Source organism: Motacilla alba, chromosome 15, assembly GCF_015832195.1.
Source record: "Motacilla alba alba isolate MOTALB_02 chromosome 15, Motacilla_alba_V1.0_pri, whole genome shotgun sequence".
Lineage (NCBI taxonomy): Eukaryota > Metazoa > Chordata > Aves > Passeriformes > Motacillidae > Motacilla > Motacilla alba.
Window position 1 is genome coordinate 9,322,984 of NC_052030.1, and position 24,144 is coordinate 9,347,127.

General features: G+C 53.4%; 1 protein-coding gene across 1 annotated transcript in view; it reads right to left on the reverse strand.

Moving 5' to 3' along the window:
- Positions 1-9,779: 9,779 nt before the first annotated feature.
- MYO18B (myosin XVIIIB) overlaps positions 9,780-24,144 on the reverse strand; it is a 58,703-nt gene continuing 44,338 nt past the window's right edge. Inside the window, 6 exon segments of the mRNA XM_038151948.1 lie at positions 9,780-10,430; positions 11,208-11,994; positions 11,996-12,551; positions 17,735-17,896; positions 18,625-18,666; positions 20,137-20,270. Of these exon segments, the coding sequence (XP_038007876.1) occupies positions 11,209-11,994; positions 11,996-12,551; positions 17,735-17,896; positions 18,625-18,666; positions 20,137-20,270 (1,680 nt within the window). The 3' untranslated portion in view covers positions 9,780-10,430; position 11,208.

The following is a 24,144-nucleotide window of genomic DNA, read 5'->3' on the forward strand; positions in this document are numbered from 1 at the left end:
GGCACATCCACCCGCAGGGCACCTCCAGCACCCTCTGCTTGCCCACCTGCATGTCCCAGGAGCCAACAGCTCTCCTGGGGCCTCTTTGGGAGCGTTTGCAGCTGGACAAGCCAGGAGCAGCACCTGGCCTGTGCTCTGGTGGCCAAGGCACCTCTTGTTGCGTTGTCACCTCTTGTTCCTCATGAGGCACGATGTGGCATGGCTGTGGCAGCAGCCGTGGGAGAGCCACAAGGACTGAGCAGGGCAGGGAATTCCCTCAGTGCTTCCCAGGGCAGGGATGGGAAGGGGAATCCCTGAGCTCTGATCTTCCCACAAAGCCAGCACTGCTCCCTCTAAGGAGCTTAATCCATGGGGCTGATGCTAAACCTGTTAGTGCTGGCAGCAGCGCCCAGGAGCTGATGGCTCTGTGCCCAGGGTGGCTCTCTGGGATGAAGAAACAGTTCCCATTCCACAAAGTTTGGGTAAAAAGCCCTGATTTCTGGGACTGCTGGCTAGACAGTGTCCTATGGGAGTGGGGGAATCTGGATTCCTTGGTAAATCTGCTGCCATCCAAGAAAAAAACACATTTTAATCAAATCCAAGGCGGTGCTGCGATCTAGACACAGGAAATATAGGCCATGCTCACTAACTGGGAGGCTGCGTCCCAGAAAACAGCAAATGTGAAAATAATTTAGAGGCTGGAGGAGCAAAAGCAGCTCCACAGGCATTCCTAGGGCTCTGACACCCTCCAAGGCTGCAGGCAGTGGCCCCAGCACGGCCCTGGTGATGTTTAGGGGGTTGCTGTGGTCCTGATGCTCCTGTGGGACCAAGGGGAATATTCCATGCCGGGCCGGGAAATGTGGTTCATTAAAGAGGGGTTTGGCAAACAGGAGAGGGTGAATAAAAGAGGAGAATTCTCTGAGGACTGAAAAAACACCGCTGAAAGACAAGGAGGGAGTGAGGTCCCCGGGGTTTAGCCAAGGAGGATCCAGAGGTGCCTTGAATCCGCTCTGCAAAAATGTTCCTGGGATACAGCAGGCACTGAAAGGGCCTTTGAATCCAGCAGGGAAAGCACAAGAGAGCCAACAACTGGAAGCTGGAGCCAGACACATTTAAATTAGAACAAAAGACACATTTCTAATAGCGAGGTAATTAACCACTGGAACGAATTATCAAGGGGAAGTGATGCTTTCTCAGTCTCTTGAAGTTTTCAAATTAAGTCGGGATGTTTTTTTCTGAGGAAAAAGCTTCACTTGAGCAAAAAACAACTGGAGGAATTTACTGCCTGTGCTCCAATATCAGCCCAGACCCTGCAGAACACTCTGGCCTGAAAATCAGCTTTTTTGATGAAACTGGTGGAATTTTTAAGGCAAACCCAGACTCAAGTAATTGCCACGGAATGGGAAGAGGAGACATTTCCCAGCACATTCCTGCTCCCAGTGAAGCTGGTCCTGCCACAAGCTGTCCTCTTACACTTGTCACCCTTGGGGCAACTCCTTTGCCCTCTGCTAAGTGGTGTCTGTACAAAATTTGGAGAATGGTCTGGATGCATCCCCAGGGACCTGCTCTGGGTCATGGGGCTGCAGCTCCCTGCTGCAAAAGCACCCTGGAAGCAGAGCCCTGTCTGAGCTGGGGCTCTCCTTGCAGGACACTATAAATACATGCACACACATATATATATATTTATATTTGTCTATTTACATTTCTGTGGCACACTGAGCAGCAGCACCATTGCAGTGGCCATGCCAGGGGTGAGGCGGTCCCTGTGTGCTTGGTGTCAGACAGTTTGGTCCTTCCTGTGAGCTGGGAAGTCAATCACAGCTGCTCCATAGAGCTCTGGTCCTGTAATTACTCCGTGATTAAATAAAAACGTAATTCCTTCAACACCTCCGCACTCCTGCTTTATTGCAGGAGAGCCCACACAAGGAATTAATGTTTAAATAATGGCTTTCCTCCCCAGGAGCAGGCTCTGAGACAGGCAGGAATATATTCATGCTGTCCCACGGGTGGAAGGAGCAGCACCTTGCTGGGGGCCTCAGAGGTGACAGTGCAGCATCCACTGGGATTTTCCCAGTGATCCGTCTCCACATCTTCTGGGTGCAGCCCAGGGGGCCCTGGGGCAGAGTTCAGAGTCCTTTGGGGGATGCAGCCCCCCAAATCCCCATCCCAGCTGGCACATGGAGCCTTCCTTGGCAGGGCCTGGAAGTTTCCTGGCAATTCCTGCAGCTGGGATGGAAGTTTGGTGCCTGGCGGAGTGCAGGGAATTCCAGCTGCTGGCTGCACAGGTTTCTGAGCTGTCCGTCTCTCCCTGTTGGCAGCTGCCTGGAAATTTCCTGGTAATTCCTGCAGCTGGGATGGAAGTTTGGTGCCTGGAGGAGTGCAGGGAATTCCAGCTGCTGGCTGCACAGGTTTCTGAGCTGTCCATCTCTCCCTATCAGCAGATGCCAGCTGGGATGTCAGTGCCTGGTGAAGAATTGTCTCTTCCTGCAAAGGGCGACGCTGTTCCAGCCTCTTTATTAAACCAAGCACAATCCTGTGCGCCAGCAGAGATGAAGAAAAGCTCCTGATAAGTGGGACTGGCCATTCCCTGAGTTCCCAGTCTCCTTGGTTACAGTACGCCACACAAATGCTTTTCTCGGAGAGCAGGCTGTGAGCAGAGAGTTTGAATCCCAGATTGGAGGGGTTCTCCTTCTCCCTGCCTCTACCTGGTGCTGCTGAGAGGATGCTGAGCACAGGAGGGGGTGGGGAAGGGGCTCCTGCTGGTTCTGCAGAGGTGTCTGAGGGATGCAGTCGGAGCAGCTCCAGTGGGCTCTGTGCAACCCCAAACCCCAAAGCCCACACGAGCTGCTCCCAGCTTTTAACAGGACTGAATGGAGGATGTGCTGCCTGCTGTAACTGGTGTGAGGGTATGGGCACCAGTGTGGGGCTCAGAGAGCCTCAGCCCTCACCCAGCACCTCCAAGGAAGCCCAGCAGGGTGCTGGTCCCATATTGAATGCACAGAAAAGGTGCTGGTCCCATATCCAGTGACAGGAGGGTGCTGGTCCCATATTCAATGCACAGGAGGGTGCTGGTCCCATATTCAATGTACAGGAGGGTGCTGGTCCCATATTCAATGCACAGAAAAGGTGCTGGTCCCATATCCAGTGACAGGAAGGTGCTGGTCTCATATTCAATGCACAGGAGGGTGCTGGTCCCATATTGAATGCACAGGAAGGTGCTGGTCCCCTATTCAGTGCACAGGAGGGTGCTGGTCTCATATCCAAGGCACAGCAGGATGCTGGTCCCATATCCAGCGACAGGAAGGTGCTGATCCAATATCCAAGGCACAGGAAGGTGCTGGTCCCAGCTCTAGAGCACAGGCAGGAGTGGCTTCAACACAAATTTGTCACGCTGACCCCACTCCCATGCTGTGCCCGTGGTGCCACGTGCTGCAATGCCACCTCTGGTGTCACCCAGGGCGCGGCAGTCCCAAGGGATCGCTGTCACCACAGCCAACCTGTGACAGCCATTAGTAACGTGATCCCCCGGCTGGTCAGAGCCTCCTGTAGCTATGGTAATGGACTACCATAATTCACAATTATAATGTCAGATTTAAACCCAGGGCTTGTGCAAAAGGATAAAAATATCTCTTTGCTCGTGGGATCTCAGTATTATTTGCTTTGCTATATTGGAAGCTAAATGCTCTCATGAACATCAAGTGATTGTGCCGAGATTAAACACTTTTCTTCTGTTTATGCACGTTTCACCCTTTTATAGTTTTATTCAAATGCTGGCTGCACTCTCAATTAAGCGAAATCCTTCTGCGGTTGTAAGCACATTTCACAGGAATAAATAATTTAATCTGAAGGGTGTTTTGGGCTCAAAACCACCATGCTCAGATATTGGGGGGCGCAGAGCTGGGGCAGGGGAGCGGGCACTGCCATCTCAGCAGAGAGGGGATCCAGCAGGGATCAGGGACCTGGGCATGGAGCCCTCCAGGTGTGCCCTGGGTGTGCCCCCCTCCCACACCTGGTTTGCACCTCCAGCCCACCCCATAACCCACAGGAGCAAACGGGGCTCGTGGCAGAGCCCACACTCCCCTTCCTGCCCCCATCCCTCCTGTGATGTCCTCAACCACCCACCACAGCAACGCCGCTGACACCTTTCATCTGAGGAGCCCGAATCCCCCTGTATATATTATAAATATTAATGAATTAATCACCCAAACTGCACAGCCTGGGCTCTGCCAAACTCGCAGTCGGCGTTTCTCCGAATTTCGCATGGAAAAATCTGTCTGTTTTCTGCCATTTCTTAACCTCCAAATGTTGCTTTCTTGGCACTTTCCAGAAAGCACATGTTCAGCTTTCCAGCACGGAGTCCTGTTTCCCTGGATCCCTGCCCACGCTCCCCGTGCTCGGCTGAGCTTCCACGTCCTGCTGCTGGTCCCGGTGCCTGCCCGGGGCACCCCAGCACCGAGCCCTGCTCCCCGTCCCTGGCACCTCTCCTGGCTGTGTTTGTGCAGCACCAGGCAGACCAAATCCCTGTGAAATCCCACCCACTGCTGCTGGGAAACTCTGGCAGAGCAGGATGGCTTTATCCTTCAGGATGGCAGCTGACAAAGGCTGTGCTGTTGGAGAGTAATTAAAATGGACAGGTACCAAACCTTTGTCTTAAAGCCCCCCAGACCTTGAGCTATTTCTGACACATCAGCAGAAAGCGGCAGCAGCGTGACAAGCTCAGGGTCAGGGCTGGCTCTGAGGGACCCCTCTCCCAAGGCACAGCCATGGTGCCCTGGCTGCTCCAGCCAGCAGAGGAGAACATGAATATTCCTTAGGAAAAGCATTTTCAGCGGCGCCGCTTCGCCCCAGTTTTGGATTTTTGCTGTGGGTGATGCCTGGGTGTGTTGGAGTCAGTGCCAGCCCGGAGCTCTGCAATTGGGATGCAAATGAGCCTCAGATCCGGGATTTGCTTCTGCTGGGTGGGTTTTATTCCCTTTAAAGGCCTCCCTGTGCTCCAGGTACCCCGGTGCCAGCAGAGGCTCTGGGAGGTGCCTGCTGCAGCAGCTCTCTCCCCAGCTGGTTTGCAGCGTGCCACACGAGCACAAAGACCTTGCACACTGTAATTAAGCTCTTGCTGTTCTTTCAGGACTTTGATTCAGAGAAATTCATCACTCAGAAAGAGCAGCTTGGCTGGGAGTTGAGGAAAAAACAACATTTTCCCCCAAATCCTCCAATGTGTGGAGGATTATGCCCAGCAGTGGTGCTGCTCCCTCTCCATCACCCGGCCGAGCAAATGAGGACCCAATTCCTGCCCTCAGTCCTCTCATAAATTATTTAGCACAATCCAAATTACTGGGAATGTTCACCAGCTGTCCAGCTAAATCTAATTTGTATTAAGTTCATTTGGCAGCAATTTTCCTTAATGGCCAGGGTGGCCTTCCGTGGGCGTGTGGTGAAAGTGGTCTCTTGGATATAGGTGGGAAAGGCCTGCGCGGGCCTGCACTCCAAAATAACAACCAAAAATTAATTATGGCCATTAGAACAGCTCAAAGGTACACTTAGGGAAAGTGGAAAATAGAACGGGGATAATTACAGTGGTTTTTCCCCACTGTATCAGTCATTTGATGACATAGCAAGCTCCTCTATAAATATAGAATACGCCAATAAAATGCATCACACAGAATATGTAATATATAATGGGTTATATAATACACAATGCAATTTTAAAATGCATCAATGTGTAATATGTATCTACCATATATTTATATAGAATAATATATAGCATATAGTATATAGTAAATAATATATACTATATATTATATATTACATATTACATATTATATATCATATATCTTATATCATATATCATATACAATATATCATATATTATATATCGTATATCATATTTCACATATAGTATATTATATATTGTATATATAATATATTATATAATATATTATATAATATATTACATATTATATTATATATATTATATATTTTATATTATATATGCAAAACCTACAATATTATATATGTGATAAACAATATTTTAATATCATTATAATGCATATAATGTATTTTATTTATTAAAATATTTTTCTATATCTATATCTATTTATAATGCATGTTCTGTATTATATGCATTATAAATTCTGCATTACATTTTGCATTATCTGCATTATAAATTCTGCATTATTTTGAATTGAGAGAGACCAGGAGCCACCGAGGGGCACATGGTGGTCCAGAGCAGGGCCAGCCCTGTCCCTTCTGCTCCTGGGCAGATCCCAGCCTGGGGAGGTCACTGAACAGCCCCGCCACATCCCCGTTTGCCACCTGGATCTCAGCTTTTCCAGCCCCTGGAGCAGCAGGATCAGAGTCAGCCTAAACCAAGCCCAGCAGAGCCTCAGCCCAGAGCCCCCAGCTCCTTCCTCTGACTCCTTGTCCTGACTTCTGGGATTTTTTTCCCCCCTCAGAGAGCGGGAGGCGCTGGCAGGTGTGGGTGTGGGCTGGTTTCTCAGGTTCCCTGCAGTCAGAGAGACCTTGAGAGTCTTTTTTTCTCAGCCCGCTGGTCGAAGGAAGAGTCGGAGTTCTTTGGCTTTGGTTCACAAGGCTGTTTATTATTTCTTCTTTCTGACATTCTTTTTTTGGCTTGCCGAGATCTGTTTAGCAGGTCAGTCTGAGGCACACTGCCTGCCTCACGGGCTGGTGTTATCTTTTATATTAAAAACCACGAGTACTATATTTACAATTATGTTTCCATACTTATCACTTATGTTAGACAGTCAGCTTCTCTTTTGAACCAATCTAAAAGTGCCAACATCACCTAAACCATGGAGGTTAGAAGGAAGAAAGAAGGATGGGGCATGCCTAATTCTCTGCATCTTGGGACCTTGAACTTCCATTCTAAAAATTCCTAAAATTTTATTTTTCACTTTGTGACAATACTATTATGCTACTTAAACTTCTGTGACTCGTAATTCTTCATACAGAGTTGGTAATTTGCTCCGTGGGCTAAGATCGAAATCCCAGGTGTCTTTGGCTTCTTGTTAGGGTCATGGAGCCCCGTGCCTGGGCTTGAGCTATCCAGGGCACCCAGAGGGTTGTCCTGGGTTCTGACAGTGCTTGGTGCTCCCCAGATGCTCCAGAGTGCTCTGGGCTGATGCTCCAGGCTGATGCTGGGAAAAAGACCTTATTTGTTGGAAAAGAGGCTCACAGACCCAGCTAATCGTTTGGAAGTGCACTAAATGGAGTTCCCTGATTGCTCTGAGAGCTTTGGAGGAGGCCACAGAGCATCTCAGGCACTTGGTGGGACTCTCGGGGTGGTCTGGTGCAGGACCAGGAGTTGGATCCATCATCCCTTTGGGTCCCTTCGAACTCAGGAATTCTATGATCTCCTTGATGCTCAGCTCCTGCAAAGTGCTGTGGTTCAGCGGGGTGATGGGGAGACCAAGGAGGTCTCCAGCCCTGTGCCCACCTCAGCAGGGTGGGAATGGCACCTGAGCCTGCCCAGCTCACCTGCACTCCCGCTGGATTCTCCATGAGGGACGGATGGGATGAGCCAAAGGAAGCTCTGCCAGCGGGAAAGCTCCAGGAGTGCTGCAGGATGGCTCTGGACACTCAGTCCTGAGTGATGGGCATCATGCAAAGAAGGAGCTCTCAGGGACACCACTCCTCTGAGGAAAGCTTTCCACAGGCACAGCCAGCGGGAGAAAAGAGCACGCTGTAATTATGCTAATTAGAGCCTTGGCAGTCTCATTTGCATTTGATGTGGAGGCATTTCCCTTTGCCAGGGTCTGCCCCTGCTGGAGAGGGAGGGATGTGGGCACAGGGGTGCTGGGTACAGCCCTCTCCCTTCTCCAGGGGTGTCATGGAGCCTCCACACTTCCCTCCCAGGGCCTCCATCCCTGCCAGCAGCACAGGGCAAAGCTCTTGTGCTGAGAGCGGGTGAATGTGCTAAAGCACAGGGGCAATGGGAATAACTCCTGTCCTCCCACTGCAGGCTATAAATGGCCGTGGTCCTGCTCCTGGCTGGCTCAGCCATCAGTTTTGTGTCTCCTGAGCCTCCCAGGGGGAGCAGGAACCAGAGCTTTCCCTCCTGTGCCGGGCACAAGCCGTATTTTCTGCCGGCCGGCGCTGATGGATGGCTCGGTCTCACCATCCATGAGCTTTGCTCTCTGGCTGCTCCAAGGGCAAACAATTCTCTGGACTCAGCCTGCAATGCTCCAGGCCAAGCATCGTTTTGTCCTGGTTTGTCATTAAAGGATGTGCACAGCCATTCCAAGTGACAGAGCAATTTCCTTTGTGTCCTGCAAAGCAAAAGGAAAAGAAAGAAGTCAGCGTATTACACACAAATCTGCTTTTCTCCCACAAGTTGAAATAGGAACAGCTTAATTTCCAGCCAGCCCAACACTGTAGTAATTCCAAATCAAAGGCTTTGTGTCAAAAGAATCATTGTGCCACAGCCACAAATAATGAGCAATTTGTGTCACGTTTGGAGATGAGGTTGAAAACGAGCTGCAGAGCCACACCTTGGCTAGTGCTGGTTGTAGGTTGGCGTTCAGGGGCCAAAGGTGGGGCAGCACAGGATTCCTGCTCCTGGGTGTCCCTTCTCCAGGTGCCACTGGTGTCCCCTCCCCTCAGGTGCCACCAGTTGGCTTGGGGCAGACCAAGGTCTCAAGGGCTGGAGCCCCTCTGCCAAGGAGCCAGCCTGGGGGAGCTGGAGGTGTTCATCTGAGGAAGAGAAGGGAACAGGGAGAGCTCAGAGTCCCTTCCAGTGCCTAGAGGGGCTCCAGGAGAGCTCTAATGCGACTTGGGACCAGGGCTTGGAGCGACAGGACATAGGGGGATGGCTTTGCACTGCCAGAGGGCAGGGATGGATGGGATATTGGGAGGAAATCCTTCCCTGTGAGGGTGGTGGTGCCCTGGCAGGGGTTGCCCAGAGAAGCTGTGGCTGCCCCTGGATCCCTGGAAGTGTTGGATGGTGCTTGGAGCAACCTGGGATAGTGGAAGGTGTCCCTGCCTATGGCAGGGGGAGGAACTGGATGATTTTTAAGATCCCTTCCCACCCAAACCCTTCTGTGATTCCCGTTCTGTGAAATCCCTCTGGGGAGCAATACTCCCCGCAAAGAGAAAAGCACTTGCTTTTTTTTTCCCTCCCAGAAATAGCAGAATCTTTTAAAAAAGACCAATTTAAAACTAATTAGAGGCAATTTCTTCATCTGCTGCCTTCTTGCATGAGGCACACGTCCTGAAAGGGACACGTGGGAGCAGAGGGAATGTCACCCTGAGCAGAGCTGCCCCCTGCCAGGCTGCCAGCCCTGCGGAGCTGCCGGGAATGGCCGGGAACGGCTGACAGGCACCCGAGCAAAGTGCTGAGCGAGCCCTCATCCCCAGGCTCCCCATCCATCGCTGACAAGGAAAACGCTGCCGGCTGCCAGGCTTTGCTTTAAATGAGAAGTGAAGGTGAAGAATACAACAGGCAAAACAAAATGCTGAACAGTGCCCAACTGGCCTTTCAAGCTGCCACTGCCCCGTGGCTGTCCCAGGGGTCCCGGGAGAATGTGCAAACTGGTGGAAATTTCCTAGCCAAGCAAATGACTTGGAAATCCCTGATGGAGAGGAGAGATTTGTGCATGGACATGTATCCTTTTGCCCCAAACCTCTGATCAAGGGATAAGTTTGGATCTCTTCTAGGAAACAAGGGTGAGGTTGAGAAAAGAGGTTTTTTTGTGGAAGGAGGTGCTCAGCTCTGCACTGCACAATTTCCATGGACCTGCTCCCACTGTGGGGAAAGGAATAACAAGAAGAGACCCGCGTGTCAAAGAAGCAAATATTTTATTGTGTAAAAACCAAGCAGGCATTAAATAGAGCCCCCCGTTGCCCATGTGCCTTGCACGCCACTGGGATGTGCCCAGGTGTCCCCCACAGGCTGGAGCCATGGAAGCACAGATGGATCCATCAAATCCTGTGGAATTATAAAAGTTTCAGAGCTCTGCTGTTGCTGGGGGTCACACTGAGACCCAAGACCACCCTCAAGATCAGCTGATTTTTGGGCAGTGCAGTGTGAGATGAGACACCCGGGCTGCAGCTCTGGGGTACAAAGGAGGGGTCTGGTGTCCCTCCTGCTCCTCTCAGAGTGGCTTTCCCAGGCCATGGCACATCCTCAGCATCTGTGGCAGCCGCTGGGTTTGAATTTAAGCACCAACTCCCACGTCAAACAACTGCAGGAGAACAGGAACGTCCTTGTCCCCGCGGCTGGCCCTGAGCAAAGCTGCGGCGCTGGGAAACGGGGCAGGAGCATGAGGAAACCAGGTATGTCCAGGAGCAAAAAAAAGTTTCTAGAATCATCCCACGACTTTTGTGGAGCCTTTTGCAGTCTCTGCTCTCGTGAGGTGGTTGTGCCAGGAGCAGGGAAGCTGTGTGCCCATCGTGGCTCCTCGTCTCTGCGGGCTGGGGCTCGATGGGAACGGAGCCTGCAGAAAGTGGGACGTTGCATTATGCAAATTTGCTTCCTGGAAAGAAATGTTTTATTAACATGCGCTCCCTTCGTGTGTTGGCTTAGTCAATTTGGTCACAGCTTGACATCCAATAAGTTACTCTAAAGGCAATGGTTTTACAAAATGTTTTTCTAATCTATTTTAAACACTTAATTACAGTTGTGGCGTATTCATTAGGGACTCCGCTTTCAAACCTGGATTGCAGCAATAAATCCTAATTCTCCAAGTGTCAGTTGCAATCCAGACATGGCATCCAAGTGGGTGTTGGAGGCTGTTGAGGACTGGGGGAAGGATATCTGGGCTAGGTGGGAGCCCCATCCTCCAGAGAGGGAAGCCCCAGCATCCATCCTGAGCTGACTTCTAATCACCAAGAAAGAAAATCACCCAAAAATAAACTTGGGCCCCTGAGGAGGGAGTGCTTGGGGGGATGAGTCTGCCAGGTGCTGGGGTGGCAGCTGGGGGATGCTGGTTTTGGGAAACCCAGTGAATTCCGAGCTGGTGCTGTGGACAGCTCTGTCCCTGGCACCAGCAGTGAAGGTGCAAAGGCAAGGGGGGACCAGTCCCAGTGCCACACACCCCGAGGGACACCCTGGCAGCCCTGGGATGCTCTGACACGCCATGAGGAGCATGGGGACTCCTGCTCTCCCGAGCTATCCTGTCCCCACACACTCCCTGGCATCAGCACAGGCACCGAGGCTCAGGGCCAGCGCCCCACAGCTCTGAGCCCGTGCCATCGGTGGCGCGCACAGTTACCTTATTCTTTGCCCAGGTATTTCTTCATGATGCTGCTGACATCGTCCTCCCTGCCCTCGGCCTCGGCCCGGCGGCTCATCCCGCTGCCCTGGCTGCCGGCCCTGCCGCTGGAGCCCTCCCCGGCCGCTCTCGGGGGCTGCGGCCGCCGCTTGATGCTGTCGGCGCTGCGGGAGGAGCGGTGCGAGCCGGAGGATGAGGAGCAGTCAGAGAGGTCCCCGGGCTCTTCCCGGGGGCCCGGGCCGCCCTTGGCCGTGCCCTTGGTCTCAGAGGACTCCAGGCTGCCCGCGGCTATGGCCTCGTCCTCGAAGCGCACGGTGAGGGGCCGCTGGCCGTCCCTCCTGTCCCTGCGGGCCCTGGCCAGGCTGCTGGCGGAGCGCGACTTGCGGATGGCCGGCAGGAAATCATCGAAGTCGACCTTGGTTCTCCTCTCGTAGTTGAGGGTGGGTATTCGCCAGCTGAAGGGGTCGCTCCCCTTCCCCTCGCCCAGCCCATCGCCGGACAGGGAGCTCAGGAATCCCTCCGGCTCCTTCCCCGGCTCCACATCCTCCAGCGACGGCTCCAGGCAGCTCCTCCAGGAGCTCGGCCGCGGCACCTCCATCCCGGCAGCCGGGGAGCTGGGCCGGCGGCCGGAGCCGTCCAGGGCCGGCAGGAGGGAGTCGTAGGAGCCGAATTTCGATGCCTTTCTCAGCACTGGGGAACGCGGGGGCTCGGCCGGCTCCGCGGCCACGCTCCGCAGGCTGGAGGAGCGGCTGAGGCTGGCACCGGCTCCCTCCCCTTCCCCTGCCCGATTCCCCCTCCGGCCTCCCCGGGGGCTCCTCGGCCGCCGGGGCAGCCCTGGAGCGGCGCAGGGCCGCGGCGCCGGTGGTGCGGTAAATGGGCAGCGGAGAGGCGTCCCCCAGCCCCGGCAGCCCCGGCAGCCCCGGCTCCCGCTCCGCTCCCCGCTGCCGCCGCAGCTCCTCCACGTACTCGGACAGGGCGGCGGAGCTGGGCACCGGCCCCGAGGCCACCGAGACCGACCCCGAGGCCACCGAGACCGACCCCGAGGCCACCGAGAGCCTCCTCCTGCTGGGCACCGGCGGGGACACCGCGCTGGGGAACCTGCCGTCCGCAGCCGGGGAGCCGCCCCGCCGCAGCACCGAGGGGGATGTGTCTCCTATCCTGTCCACGGGCTTCTTCGGGCTCTCCAGATCCTCTTCTGCTGCCTGAGGTTTTCCGAATTCCCGTCTTCTGGCCCCCAGCAGGGGACTCGCTGTCCTGCCCGGATCCGCAGCCTCGCCAGGCCGGGCAGAGCTCCGGGAGGAGAGAGGCCGGCTCAGAGCGGGGTCCTTGGTGTCTCTGCTCACCCTGAGCAAGAAAAAACCCGTGTTAGGTTAGCTTGTGGGATCCCCAGTGACCGGGATGTCATCCGGCAAGGACAAGGCTGAGCAGTGAAAAGCTGGCATTGCCATGGGAGTCTCAGGATAAACTCACTGCTGCATCCAGCAGTTGGGCAATGCCCAAGGATCTTATCTTAAATAAGCCCAGGTCAGCCAGCCTGGATAATTCCTGGTGTAGAGCGTGTGGTGTGACCAGCTTCAGCTCCGCCAAGCCAGCACTTACCTCCAAATATCCTTCTTCTTGACAGATTACAGCAATATGTAGGATTTATTTTATTTCTGTCAAAGCCAAAGATTATTCACTAAAATTTTATGAAAGCAGCTCGCAGCGCACTCCCGACACATCTCAATGTTATTGCTGGGCATGTTTCACCCAGGCTGCTGCTCCAACAGGAGCCCTGCAACCCCTGAATTCGATGTTCCTGCACAGCGAGGGGGCATGGCCAGACAGGGCCAGATCCCAAACAAGGGCTGGTGCAGGAACCACATGGGATCCACCTCTGCTCAGCCTCAGGATCCACACCGGCAGCCCCAGCCAGGCTGTCCCTGTCACAGAGAAGGGGAAACTGCAGTCACCAGTGGGCTTGGGGTCACTGGTGTCACTAAGCCCCCGATGGGACACTTCATGATCCCCTCCAAGCACCTGCGTTTGCTTTGTGGCAGTGTCCCCACGCCCAGGGACCCCATCACTGCTCAGCCGAGGGAAACGAGGTCTGGCCTTCCTGGCATGGGAATTTGGGAAAGAAAGGAGGAAGGAAAAAGAGGGAACGGAGCAGAGCAAAGCAGCGGGACCCAAACAGCAAACGCATCTCTGGGAGGGAGCAGCAGCCATGAAGCTTCCTGCCCTGGGAATGCCGCTGTTGCCATGGGGATGGGCTGGGAGGGAATAATCCCGGGACGCTCGGACCAGGCTCTGCTGACCCGTGAAATAATTTACATGCCGAGATGGGCTGAAGACAAACTCCAGAGCTGGGAAATGTGTGATTCGGAAGGGAAGGGGCAGTGGAGCTGCTTCCTGGTGCCCACTGGCACAGCCCAGGGCACAGAGGTGCCCCCCTGTCCTGGTTCCCACTGCCTTTCCCTGCTCATTTAACCAGCCCAAATCACTTGATTATCCAACACAAAAAGAATTAACCAGAGATTTCATCTCCCTGAATCACTGCACCCTTCAGGGCCATCCCGTGCTGACACTGCTGAAGCACCACAGCTGATTAATAGTTTGAGACATTTCAATAATGCTGGATTTTAGGATCCTAAATTGCATCGTACTTAAATGGCTGGTGTAATCCTTCGGTGAGGTTTTGTACAGGAATTGCTCCATTCATTCTGCACGTTTCCAAACAATATTGTAACCTGTGTGCTGCATGAATGGCTTTCATAAATTAAACACCGGCATCAGGGTTTTTATTTGGGTTTTAAGGCCGAGATAAAAGTGAGTGGAGGTGTGAGAACCACTAATGGGCTGTGAACAAGGGCTGAACACGCTGTATTTATTGTCCTGTTCTACGTGACAGACAGGTACTGCTTTTCTGAAAGTCTTCAGAGCCTGAAATGGAGTGAAAGCTTCAAAGGTGGGATTGTTCCAGCTCCCATGGCTGCCCCAGAGCCCAAGCAGGGACTTCACACCCTCCGTGCCCTGGTTTCCAGCCAAAAGCCAAGACTGCCCCATCCATCCTTGTCTCTCCCAAAAGTTCCTACTTTCTGCACGCATTAAACTGCCAGAGGAGGGGCTGGATGGGATACTGGGAAGAAATTCTTCCCTGGGAGGGTGCTGAGGCCCTGGCACAGGGTGCCCAGAGAAACTGTGGCTGCCCCTGGATCCCTGGAATTGTCCAAGGCCAGGCTGGACAGAGCTCAGAGCAACCTGGGACAGTGCAAGGTGTCCCTGCCCATGGGACTGGATGATTTTGAAGGTTCCTTCCCACCCCAACCATTCCATGATTTGTTTCTTTAACTGTTCCCTTATGCCTACCAAAATTACCTCCAAAATCTTGTCTCTTCTTCCTCATCCTCATCCCCATCCTCCTCACAAGGCAGCACACAAGAGCGAGATGGTCATTCCCCATCCTGCTGCCTCCTCTGCTCATCCATAAAACCCTGGCTGATTCCCAGCAGGAATTCCCAAGGCCCAGAATGACCCCAGGAAGTCACAGGCAGCCCCAAAAGAAGGTGATGCCACAGGAGGCAGGACCATGAGCCCCTCCAGCCCTGAGCAGAGCCTCCCTCCTCCACCATCCTCAGGGAAGATGATTTTCCCAGCAAAAGATGCCTGGGAGGCACCTGGAAGCCAACAGAGCTCTGCAATCTGCCATTCACACCAAACCAAATGACATACAACAATAATTAGTGAAGATTACATAGCAATTAGCATGATTACAATTATACCAGTTGAAATCATTTATACAATAAAATCCACACATGCTTTCCAACACATGACCAGGGCCGAAAGTGTGGCTGGGATGCTTTTCCTGGGAGCTCACAAATAAAACCAAGACAGCTCCATTTCAGGGAGGGAAGAGACATTGGCCTCATTTCTGTCAGAGGAGGATTTTCCTGTCACACCGTCATCTACACAAGAGCTCCCAGTTTCCCACAGAATGATTTGCTTCTGACACAATCGTGCTTAAAAATAAACGTGTCGGATCCCCAGCAGCCTTGGGACCAGGGCTCGTGGTTTTGTGAACCAAGGCGGGAGGGGAATTGCTGTCAGGGTGATCGTGGGGTGATGCCAGGGCTGTGGATGCCCCAGCAGGATGCAGAGGCAGATCCTGGGCTGTGGATCCACCCCCTGACTGCACCTCTGGATAACTCCCATCACAGCACAACCCTGACCTGCCTGGAAGGGGGCACAATAAATAAATAAACTTTTAAATTGGCTTCTTAATAAAAAAAAAAATCATATTTATTCCAACCCTGTGCTGTGTCATATTTATGGAGGCTCAGCTCTGCTGGCCGGAGTTTTGTACAGGCATTTAAATAGCAGAGAATTAAAGGAAACGTTAATCCAAGCTCTCCCTCCTGTAAGCACAGGGGTGATAAGAGCTCCCTGCTCTCCTCTGGCTCTTGGCAGCTGTTTGTTCAGCAAACAGCCCAGATGTGGTGCTGAGCAGCCAACACGAGCAGGACTCGTTTTTCATTACGGGGAGCTTGTGTAAGACAAAGGAATCTTAATAAGGAAGAGCTCGTTTCCCTGATCTCATTTTTATTACCTCCAGTCTCGTCTCCTGTTTGTTTGCATTTCATCCCCTCCTCGCTCTATTTCCATCTCAGATGAGCTGCAGCCAAACACAGCTCCCACACCAGCATTTGCAATCTGCCCCTTCACAAGCCCCAGGACAGAGGGTGATGGTCACTGTGGCCAGGGCTCAGCACAATTTGCTTCTCACAGGGGCCACAGGCAGCCCAGCAATCCCCAAATCCAGAATCACTGAGGCTGGAAAGGAATCCAGGAGCACTGAGTCCATGCTGTGACCAATCCCCACCTTGTCACCCAGCCCAGAGCAGTGAGTGCCACCTTCCTTAGGGATGGGGACTCCAAGCCTCCCTGGGCAGCCCCTTCCAAGGCCTGATCACCCTTTCCAAGAGGAAATTCCTTCCAGTGTCCAACCTGACACCCTGCAGATCTTCTATAAATCCAAAGTGTTTCAGCTCAAAATAAAGTATTAGCCACAATGCCTGTTTTCCTGTCATTCATTAATGATCAGAGTTTGGTCATTTGGACCGAAGCCTCCTCAGCAGCACTTAGGAAGGGCTTTATTTATTGTGCAGGGTCCCAGTGAGCTCAGCCCACTGCTCTCAGGGCTCCCACTCATCACTGGTCTACGGGAGGTGTCCCTGCCCATGGCAGGGAGCTGGAATGAGATGATTTTTAAGGTCCTTTCCAACACAAATCATTCCAGGATTCTGTGATCTCCCCACAGGTCTCTGCCCTACCTGACTGCTCTTAAACTCTGCCTTGTACCTCCCCAAGCTGCTGCAGCCCACCCAGGGTGCTTCCTGCTGGGGAGCTGCTCTTCAGAGCATCAGTTCTGCCAGCAGTGATCCTCCTGTACGAGGCAGGTGGGGGCTGTGGGGACGGAGCTCTCCAGAATCAGAGCAGGGAGATTAATACCAATGTCTGCAGTGAGGCTGTGCTCACAACCCTGACAAATCCTGTCACCTGCAGGGAGCTGCAGTGAGCTGTGCCCAGCCTCAGCCGGGCCCCTGCCCTGCTCATGGGGAGAAAAACTGGAAAAGCGGTGACACGTGTCCTGAGACACCATCCCTGGGACAGCAGCGGGGTGGGGAGCTCCTGAATCCCAGGGCCTGTGAGCAGGGGCACTGCCAGCCCTGCCCACCCTGAGTTTGGATGGTTGGCACCTTTTCCACTGTGAGCAGGGGCACTGCCAGCCCTGCCCACCCTGAGTTTGGATGGTTGGCACCTTTTCCACCTTCCCTACAGGGAGATGATGCTCTCTGGAGCCCACTCTGCTCCCTGCCCCAGGGCTCCATCCCTGCTCCATCTCTGTCCTCACAAACCTCCAAGGGGATCTGACACCCTCCTCCATCCTCACCAGCTCCCTCCACAATGCAGCCCCAGACCCCGATTCACAGAGTTTTTCCAAACTCAAGCCGTGTGATTGTTTCACACGTGAAACACAAATTCCTCTGTGACACAGAAAAGGGGTTTTTCTCTGGGCTGGGTGGTCCCTCTGATGGGCACCAATTCAGGATGGGCACCCACAGAGCAAAGCAGGGACATTTGGGCTGTGCAGGTGCTTGGGCCCCTCTCCAGCTCTCTCCCAGCCCGCCAGCATCACCACCAAAAATTAACATATTTGATATCACAACAGTAGAAACGCATCCCTCTCCCTCAGCAGCGAGCATATGGCATACAAACCCTCAAATAGGCTGCAATGCCTCTTTAAATTATCTCCAGAGAATACATCAAGGGATATTTTCCTGCTTGAAGCACGATTTTGATGTAGTGGCTTTCATCTGGTGTTTCACTGATCCCGGCGTGGCAGTGACTGCCTCCCTTGATTTGATGTTTTGACCTTAAACACCACAGGTCCCTCTGAGATCTGTTCTGCACGTCCCAAGGGAGCCCAGAGGAAGCCCCCACACCTCAGCACCCCCCGCCACCCCCAGGATGGGCTGGGGGTCCCTCACCTGAGGCTCTGGGTGCTGCGGCTGCCCACGGACGGTGCTGGAATGCTCCCGGCCACGCTGGCACTCACCAGGGACGTCCAGCCTGAGGAGGAGCTCAGCCAGGACTTGACACTCTCTGCAGGCTCCAGGCTGAGCACGGAGCCAACACTGGAGCAGGCATCCCTGAGGGGACAGGAGAGACCTGTCAGCTCTGCAGGGGCAGGCAGGAGGGGTCGTGGGTCACTCTGCTGGTGGCACAGGGCACAGAGTGGGTGGTCTTCACACCTCCACCTCAGCAGCCGGTTTGTGGCACCAGCAGAGGGAAAAGAAACCTTTCCAGGTTCATTATTTCCTCATTATTCATTATTTCCTCAAGCTTTTGCAAGTGCCCTGGAGACCCTGGGCAGGAAAAGCCTGCGCTGCCTGGGGCTGGAGCTGCAGTGGCAGAGCCAGTGTGACCCCAGGCACCCCACAGAGCCCTGCACACCCCGGGACTTGCCCAGGGCTGCAACTGCAGTGACAGAGCTGCTGTCACCCACTGAGCCCTGTGCACCCCTGGGCTCCCCCAGAGCCAGAGCTACCCCAGCCCACCCAGCAGGAGCCCCCAGACCACATGTAGGGGATGATCCTTTAGGATCTCAGCTTTCCTTCAAAGCCACAGATCATCGTCATCTCTCAAAGCACAGCCCAGAGGAGTGGAAGCATCCCCTGGGATAAGAGCCAGAGCTCCCAGGGAATGGGAGCGGGTCGATGGGCCACATCTGGATGCCAGTGCGAGCCCTGCCCGTGCAGCTGCAGCAGACACTGCAGGGCTCATAACCCCTCAGTGCAGCAGCTGGTGCTCCCTGAGCTGTGGCAGAAGCAGGCCCAGGCTCTGTCCTTTGGCAGCACCATCTCCTGGGATCACTCACGTGTCTCTCCTGGAGCACAGCGACTCCCGCGCCGTCTGCACGCTGCAAGGACCAGGGAGAGGGTCAGCGATGGCTCCCGGGGACCCCAAACCCACCACGAGGTGCAGAACATCCCAGCCTAACTGGGGACCCCAAACCCACCACGAGGTGCAGAACATCCCAGCCCAGCTGGGGACCCCAAACCCACCTCGAGGTGCAGAACTTCCCAGCCCAACTGGGGACCCCAAACCCACCACGAGGTGCAGAACATCCCAGCCCAAATGGGGACCCCAAACCCACCACGAGGTGCAGAACTTCCCAGCCCAGCTGGGGACCCCAAACCCACCACGAGGTGCAGAACTTCCCAGCCCAGCTGGGGACCCCAAACCCACCACGAGGTGCAGAACTTCCCAGCCCAACTGCAGCAGAGCCTGTGTGGCCGGGGCAGGGCTGGGCTGAGCCAGGTGTCTTATGCTGCAAGGCATAGCTGGGGGTGTGTATTGTGTATTCTGTTGCCATCTGTTAGAGGTGGGGCAGTTATCCTCCGTTCATGGGGCAGCTTTCTGTAATTCCTATTCCTATATCTTTGCCTGAGAGCCCTTAAATTCCAAAATTCTAATAATTCGGAGGGAGGGAGTTCACATTTTGCATTTCAAGGGAGGCTCCTGCCTTCCTCAGCAGACACCTGTCTCTTCAAACCAACACACTGGGGAACACTCCCAAAACAGCCCCAGGGAGTGGGGCTGGAGACCCCTCCCTGCTCCCTGCTCGGTCAGGCCAGGCTGCAGAGGGACCCCGGAGCAAAAGGAGGGAGCAGAACGGGGAGTGATGCTCGGGGCTGCTCCTGCTGCTGCTGTTCTTGCCAGGGAAGCACTTCTCACCTCCACTGATGCATCAACTGCATTGGAAATCACTCTTCTTTTGGGAAGCACTGAGTGTCTCAGCTCACGGTTTCTATCTCACCCTTCCCTGGTTTAATCACCACGCAGAGCAAGAGCAAGTGGTGACAAGCACACCTCAGCTTTAGTTTTCTTCTTTTTTTTTCCCCTTTTAAACTCATTTCTCTGTTTGGTCTCCATTTGTCATGATGCCCCTTTAGCTGCGTGGCAGAGGGGAAAATTGAAGGGCTTTTGAAACAGCACCTGAAAAATGCACTGGAATTCTCTCCTCATTTTTTTTCCTAGTAAAACCCCCTACCCAATCATCCAGTTTCACTCCAGCTCCTGGGGATGATCAAAACAGGATTTTCACTCCATGAACCCAGTGCTGGGGCACCAACAAACTGCTGCCAGGGACCTGCTGTACAAGTGGGGCTATTGCCACCCTTTTTGCTCACTTTCAGCTGGGCCACCCCGGATGATTTCAAGGGTGACACTTCCCATGAAACCTTCCACTAACACAAAGTTTTTTGCTCAGAGTAGCGCAACCACGCGAGGGTGAGGACGTGAAATTACCCTGGCATTGCCCAGCTCTCCCCCTTGCCCAGCACAGGGCAGCTGAGCCCCCCAGCTCCCCCCAGCCCCCGTCCCTCACCTGTCAGCATCGCTGTCGTCGCTGTCACGCAGCCCCTCCAGGGCCACCTGCAGGTCTGCGATGCGGCGGATGGAGGTGCCCAGGTCAGCCTGCAGCCCCTGCCTCGCCTCTGCCAGCTCTGCCAGCTGCTGCTCCTGCACAGGGGACACCAGGGGAGGCTCTGCAGCTGGCACGGCACCTGAGCTGCGAGTGGGGGGGCTGCTGAACCATCCCACCCCCACCCCAGTGCTGCCTGTGGGGCTGGTTAGCTGCACCGTGCCCTGCGGTGCCTGTGAACATCAACGGCATCTTCCAGCACCTTCCAGGGCTTAAAGGGGCTCCAGGAGAGCTGGAGAGGAATTTTGGATAAGGGCATGGAGTGACAGGACACAGGGAATGCTGCCCGCAGCCAGAGGACAGGGATGGATGGGATATTGGGAAGGAATTCTTCCCTGTGAGGGTGCTGAGGCCCTGGCACAGGGGGCCCAGAGAAGCTGGGGCTGCCCCATCCCTGGAAGTGTCCCAGGCCAGCTTGGACAGGGCTTGGAGCAACCTGAGATAGTGCAAGGTGTCCCTGCCCATGGCAGGGGGTGGGACAGGATGAGCTTTGAAGTCCCTGCAACCCAAACCATCCCAGGATTCACAATCTGACACGACCCCCACGGCTCCATGGACCAACACTGCCCACTCTGCACAGCAAGGACACCAGCCTGGCCCTGCAGCCATGCTCATCACATTCCACGTCCTTCCAGCTGGGAAGGAACCCCTCCTGCTGCTCCCAGGCCATGACAGGGCAGAGAGAGGGAGCAGCAGATCCCCAGTGATTGAAGCTGCCAGCTGTGAAATCGCCACGGCAGCGGTGACAAGGTGAGGGATGACTTGAGACAGGCCAGGGCACAGGAGCTGGCACGCTGTCACAGTAAATAATGGAAGGCCTGGAATCACCAGGCACACAGGGCCTGGGGGAAGAGCATCTCAGTTCATCAAAACAGGAAAAGAAACAGCCCCGTTTGGGTGTCACGGCAGCTCCTGGCAACGCGCTGGCGTTGGGGAAAACCTCACTGCTGCTGAGAAGTTTTCTGAAACTTGGTGTTTCCAAGCCTTCCTGGCTCGGGCAGGAGGTGGAAAGGAGCTGTTTCATCACGGGAAGTGTTTCACTGAGGACCTCAGGGGCTCAGAACAGGGCTCACGGTGAAACACTTGAGAGGAGGAAAGAGCCCCAAGCTCCCACGTGCCTGGGTTCAGAATGTGGGACTGCGGGGGCAGGGAGTGGAACTGCTGCCTGATAAGGAGCTGAGCCCTTCCACAGGCTGATAAGAGCCTCTATTGACTCATCTGCAGGCTATGGCACAAATCAAATATAGCTCAGTGGCTGCGTTTAATTCCACTCTTCTGTTCTGCTGCTGTTAACAGGGATGGGCAGGGAGGCACGGAACAGTATCCCCCTACCAGCACCCCAAACCCACTTCCTCTGGCCACAGGAATCCCCTGGGATGGCTGCGGGAACAGCAAACAGAATGCCCTGGGGGCTGGAGGGGTCCCCCCGGCTGGTGGGGCTGAGCTCACTACCTGCTGCATGACCCTGGGAATGCTGAGAGGAAAGGGACCATCCCTGCTGAGCTGGGGGTCCCCCTGCCACCCCCAGGACATCCCTGGCACCCACAGTTTGTGGCAGCCATGCTGGTGGCCTCGGGAGGGGGAGCTGGGGTGACACTGGGGACTGTGGGTGACCCTGGGGTCCCCTGCCCACCCGAGGGGTGATTTGAATGTGAGGCAGGAAACAGAGCTGACACGGCTCAACCCATCCCCGCTGCCCCCAGTCTCATCCACGGAGATTCATGTTTTTCTCCATACCCTGCAATTGTCTCAAGGAAAGGAATAATTTTGCCCAAATGATTCAATTTCAGATGGAAAAATACTGCCTGCAGAAGACAAATCGACGAGGCCCATCCCAGCACCAGGCCCCTGGCGCCCCGGGGAGCTGCTGGACACCTCTGACACACGTTGTTCTATCTAAATGTAAATCCGAGAAGCTTTTCTCTTTTCACACAGCCCCTGGGCTGAGAACTGACACCCTCACACTGGGCAGAGCTGGCTTTTTGTTTCCTCTGAGCAGAAAAAGGGGAGAAATAAAGGGAAAACTCATATTATTGGGCAATCTGCACCATGGAGCTGAGGGGCTAAAAGGAGCATCCTCTGCTGTTAAACCCCTTTTGGCACCAGCATCTCTGGCTGCTTCCACCAAACCAGTGAGGCACACACAGCAGGACCAGCCTGCCCAGCTCAGAACCCCTGGCTGATGTATATTTTATCATCGATAAATAAAATATACGTTCTGCCTGGTTCTGAATACATTTCCAAACCAGATTCTCCCATTCACTGGGGGAGAGGCTGCCCCAGAGCAAAGGACTGGCTCTGCAGGTGGGTCAGAAGCCATGGTTTTAGAAGGCTGAGGCTGATTCCTGCTGACAGGGAGCCTGGATTAGAGGTTTCCCCAAGACAAGGGGACAGGAGCTCACTCAGTGATGCCTGGCACTCATCAAACCCACAGGGAGCTGCTCTCAGCTGGACTCCTGAAAAGATTCTGCACGTCCCTCATGGAAAGGGATTTCTAAACCTTCTTTTCTTTCCTTAAGAGGCTTTTTTTTTTCCCCCAACTAATTTTGTCTCAGAATTATCTGAAGAGAGGTTAAAAGGAGATAAACAAAACCAGCAGTGAAATGATCCCTGGGACTCCAAAAGGATTCCCAGGCCAGCACCACGTCCTTGTCACCACCTCGCATTTTTGTTTGTGCTTCTGCTGTGCCAACACCACCTCTGCTCGCTCCCATCCACCTCTAGTCAAGTATAATCTAATTAATCCAGCTTGGGTCCCTTTTCTCCTAATAACTTAGCCCGCACCTGCGGAATTCATCCATCATTATTATTTTTAATTAAGCCGTTAACTCGCGGGGGTTTCGGGGAAAGTTTGAAGCGACAAAATTTGAAGGCTGGAGTGAGCACCGTGTAATTGCTGTGCGAGCAGCCGAGGATTCCTGAGGAATTTACACTTTTAAAGGCAAAGCAGAATCACAACAGCCCCAATTAGCAAATACACAGCCGAGCGTTCACTCCTGGCTCCTCCATCAGCCCCTCACCTCCAAGGACCGCTGCCTTTGATGATAATTGTCCTTACACCCCTCAAAGGCATCGGCTCTCCAAGGGAAGAGCGGCTGGGAGCAGGCGGGGATGGGGACAGGAGCTGCGGGGACATCAGAGGGTTTGCGGGGACCCTGCTGGGAGCACGAACAGCTCCCGCTTCGCTGCTCGAGTTCACTGGAAGCGTCAAAAAAAAAATAAAGAAAGAAAACCCCAAAGGAAAAAAAAAACAAAAAACACCAAAACAAAAACAAAAACCAACCAAACAAAAATTAAATAAAAAAAAACAAACAAAAAACAAACAAAAACAAAAACAAGGGGGGAAAAAGCCCCACCCTAAAACAAAACAAAAAAGCCCCTTAAAAAACCATTTAATAACAAAACTCCAAAAACCACAAAAAAACCCACCAAAAAACATAAAAACATAAAAAACCCAAAAAACCCACACAACCCCCCCAAAACCACATTAAAGACATCAAAAAAAAACCAAAAAAAAAACCACACAAAGAAAATCAGACCAAAAAACCATTAAAAAATACAACAAAAAAAAAAAAAACACTAAAAAAAACTCTTTATAGTTTGCAAATAAGCAAAAATCCCTAATCCTGGAGTTGCAGCTCTGTTGTGTCACACAACGTGGCCATAGCAGGGCCAGGGCACAAAGATCTGCCAGCAAAAGAACCAGAAAAAAAAAAATTAAAAAAAGGTTATTTACACTATTTATACTGAGTCTCTCACAAAAATTAAAAAAAAAAAAAAAAAAAACAACTTGTGAAGAATATCTTCACACCTGTACTTCAGTTTTCTGTACAATTAGTTAATTATTGTGCTGATGAGTTTCACAGCTTCATGAAAGAAAGCTGATTTTAGGATAGCACCCTGCAGCCCCCC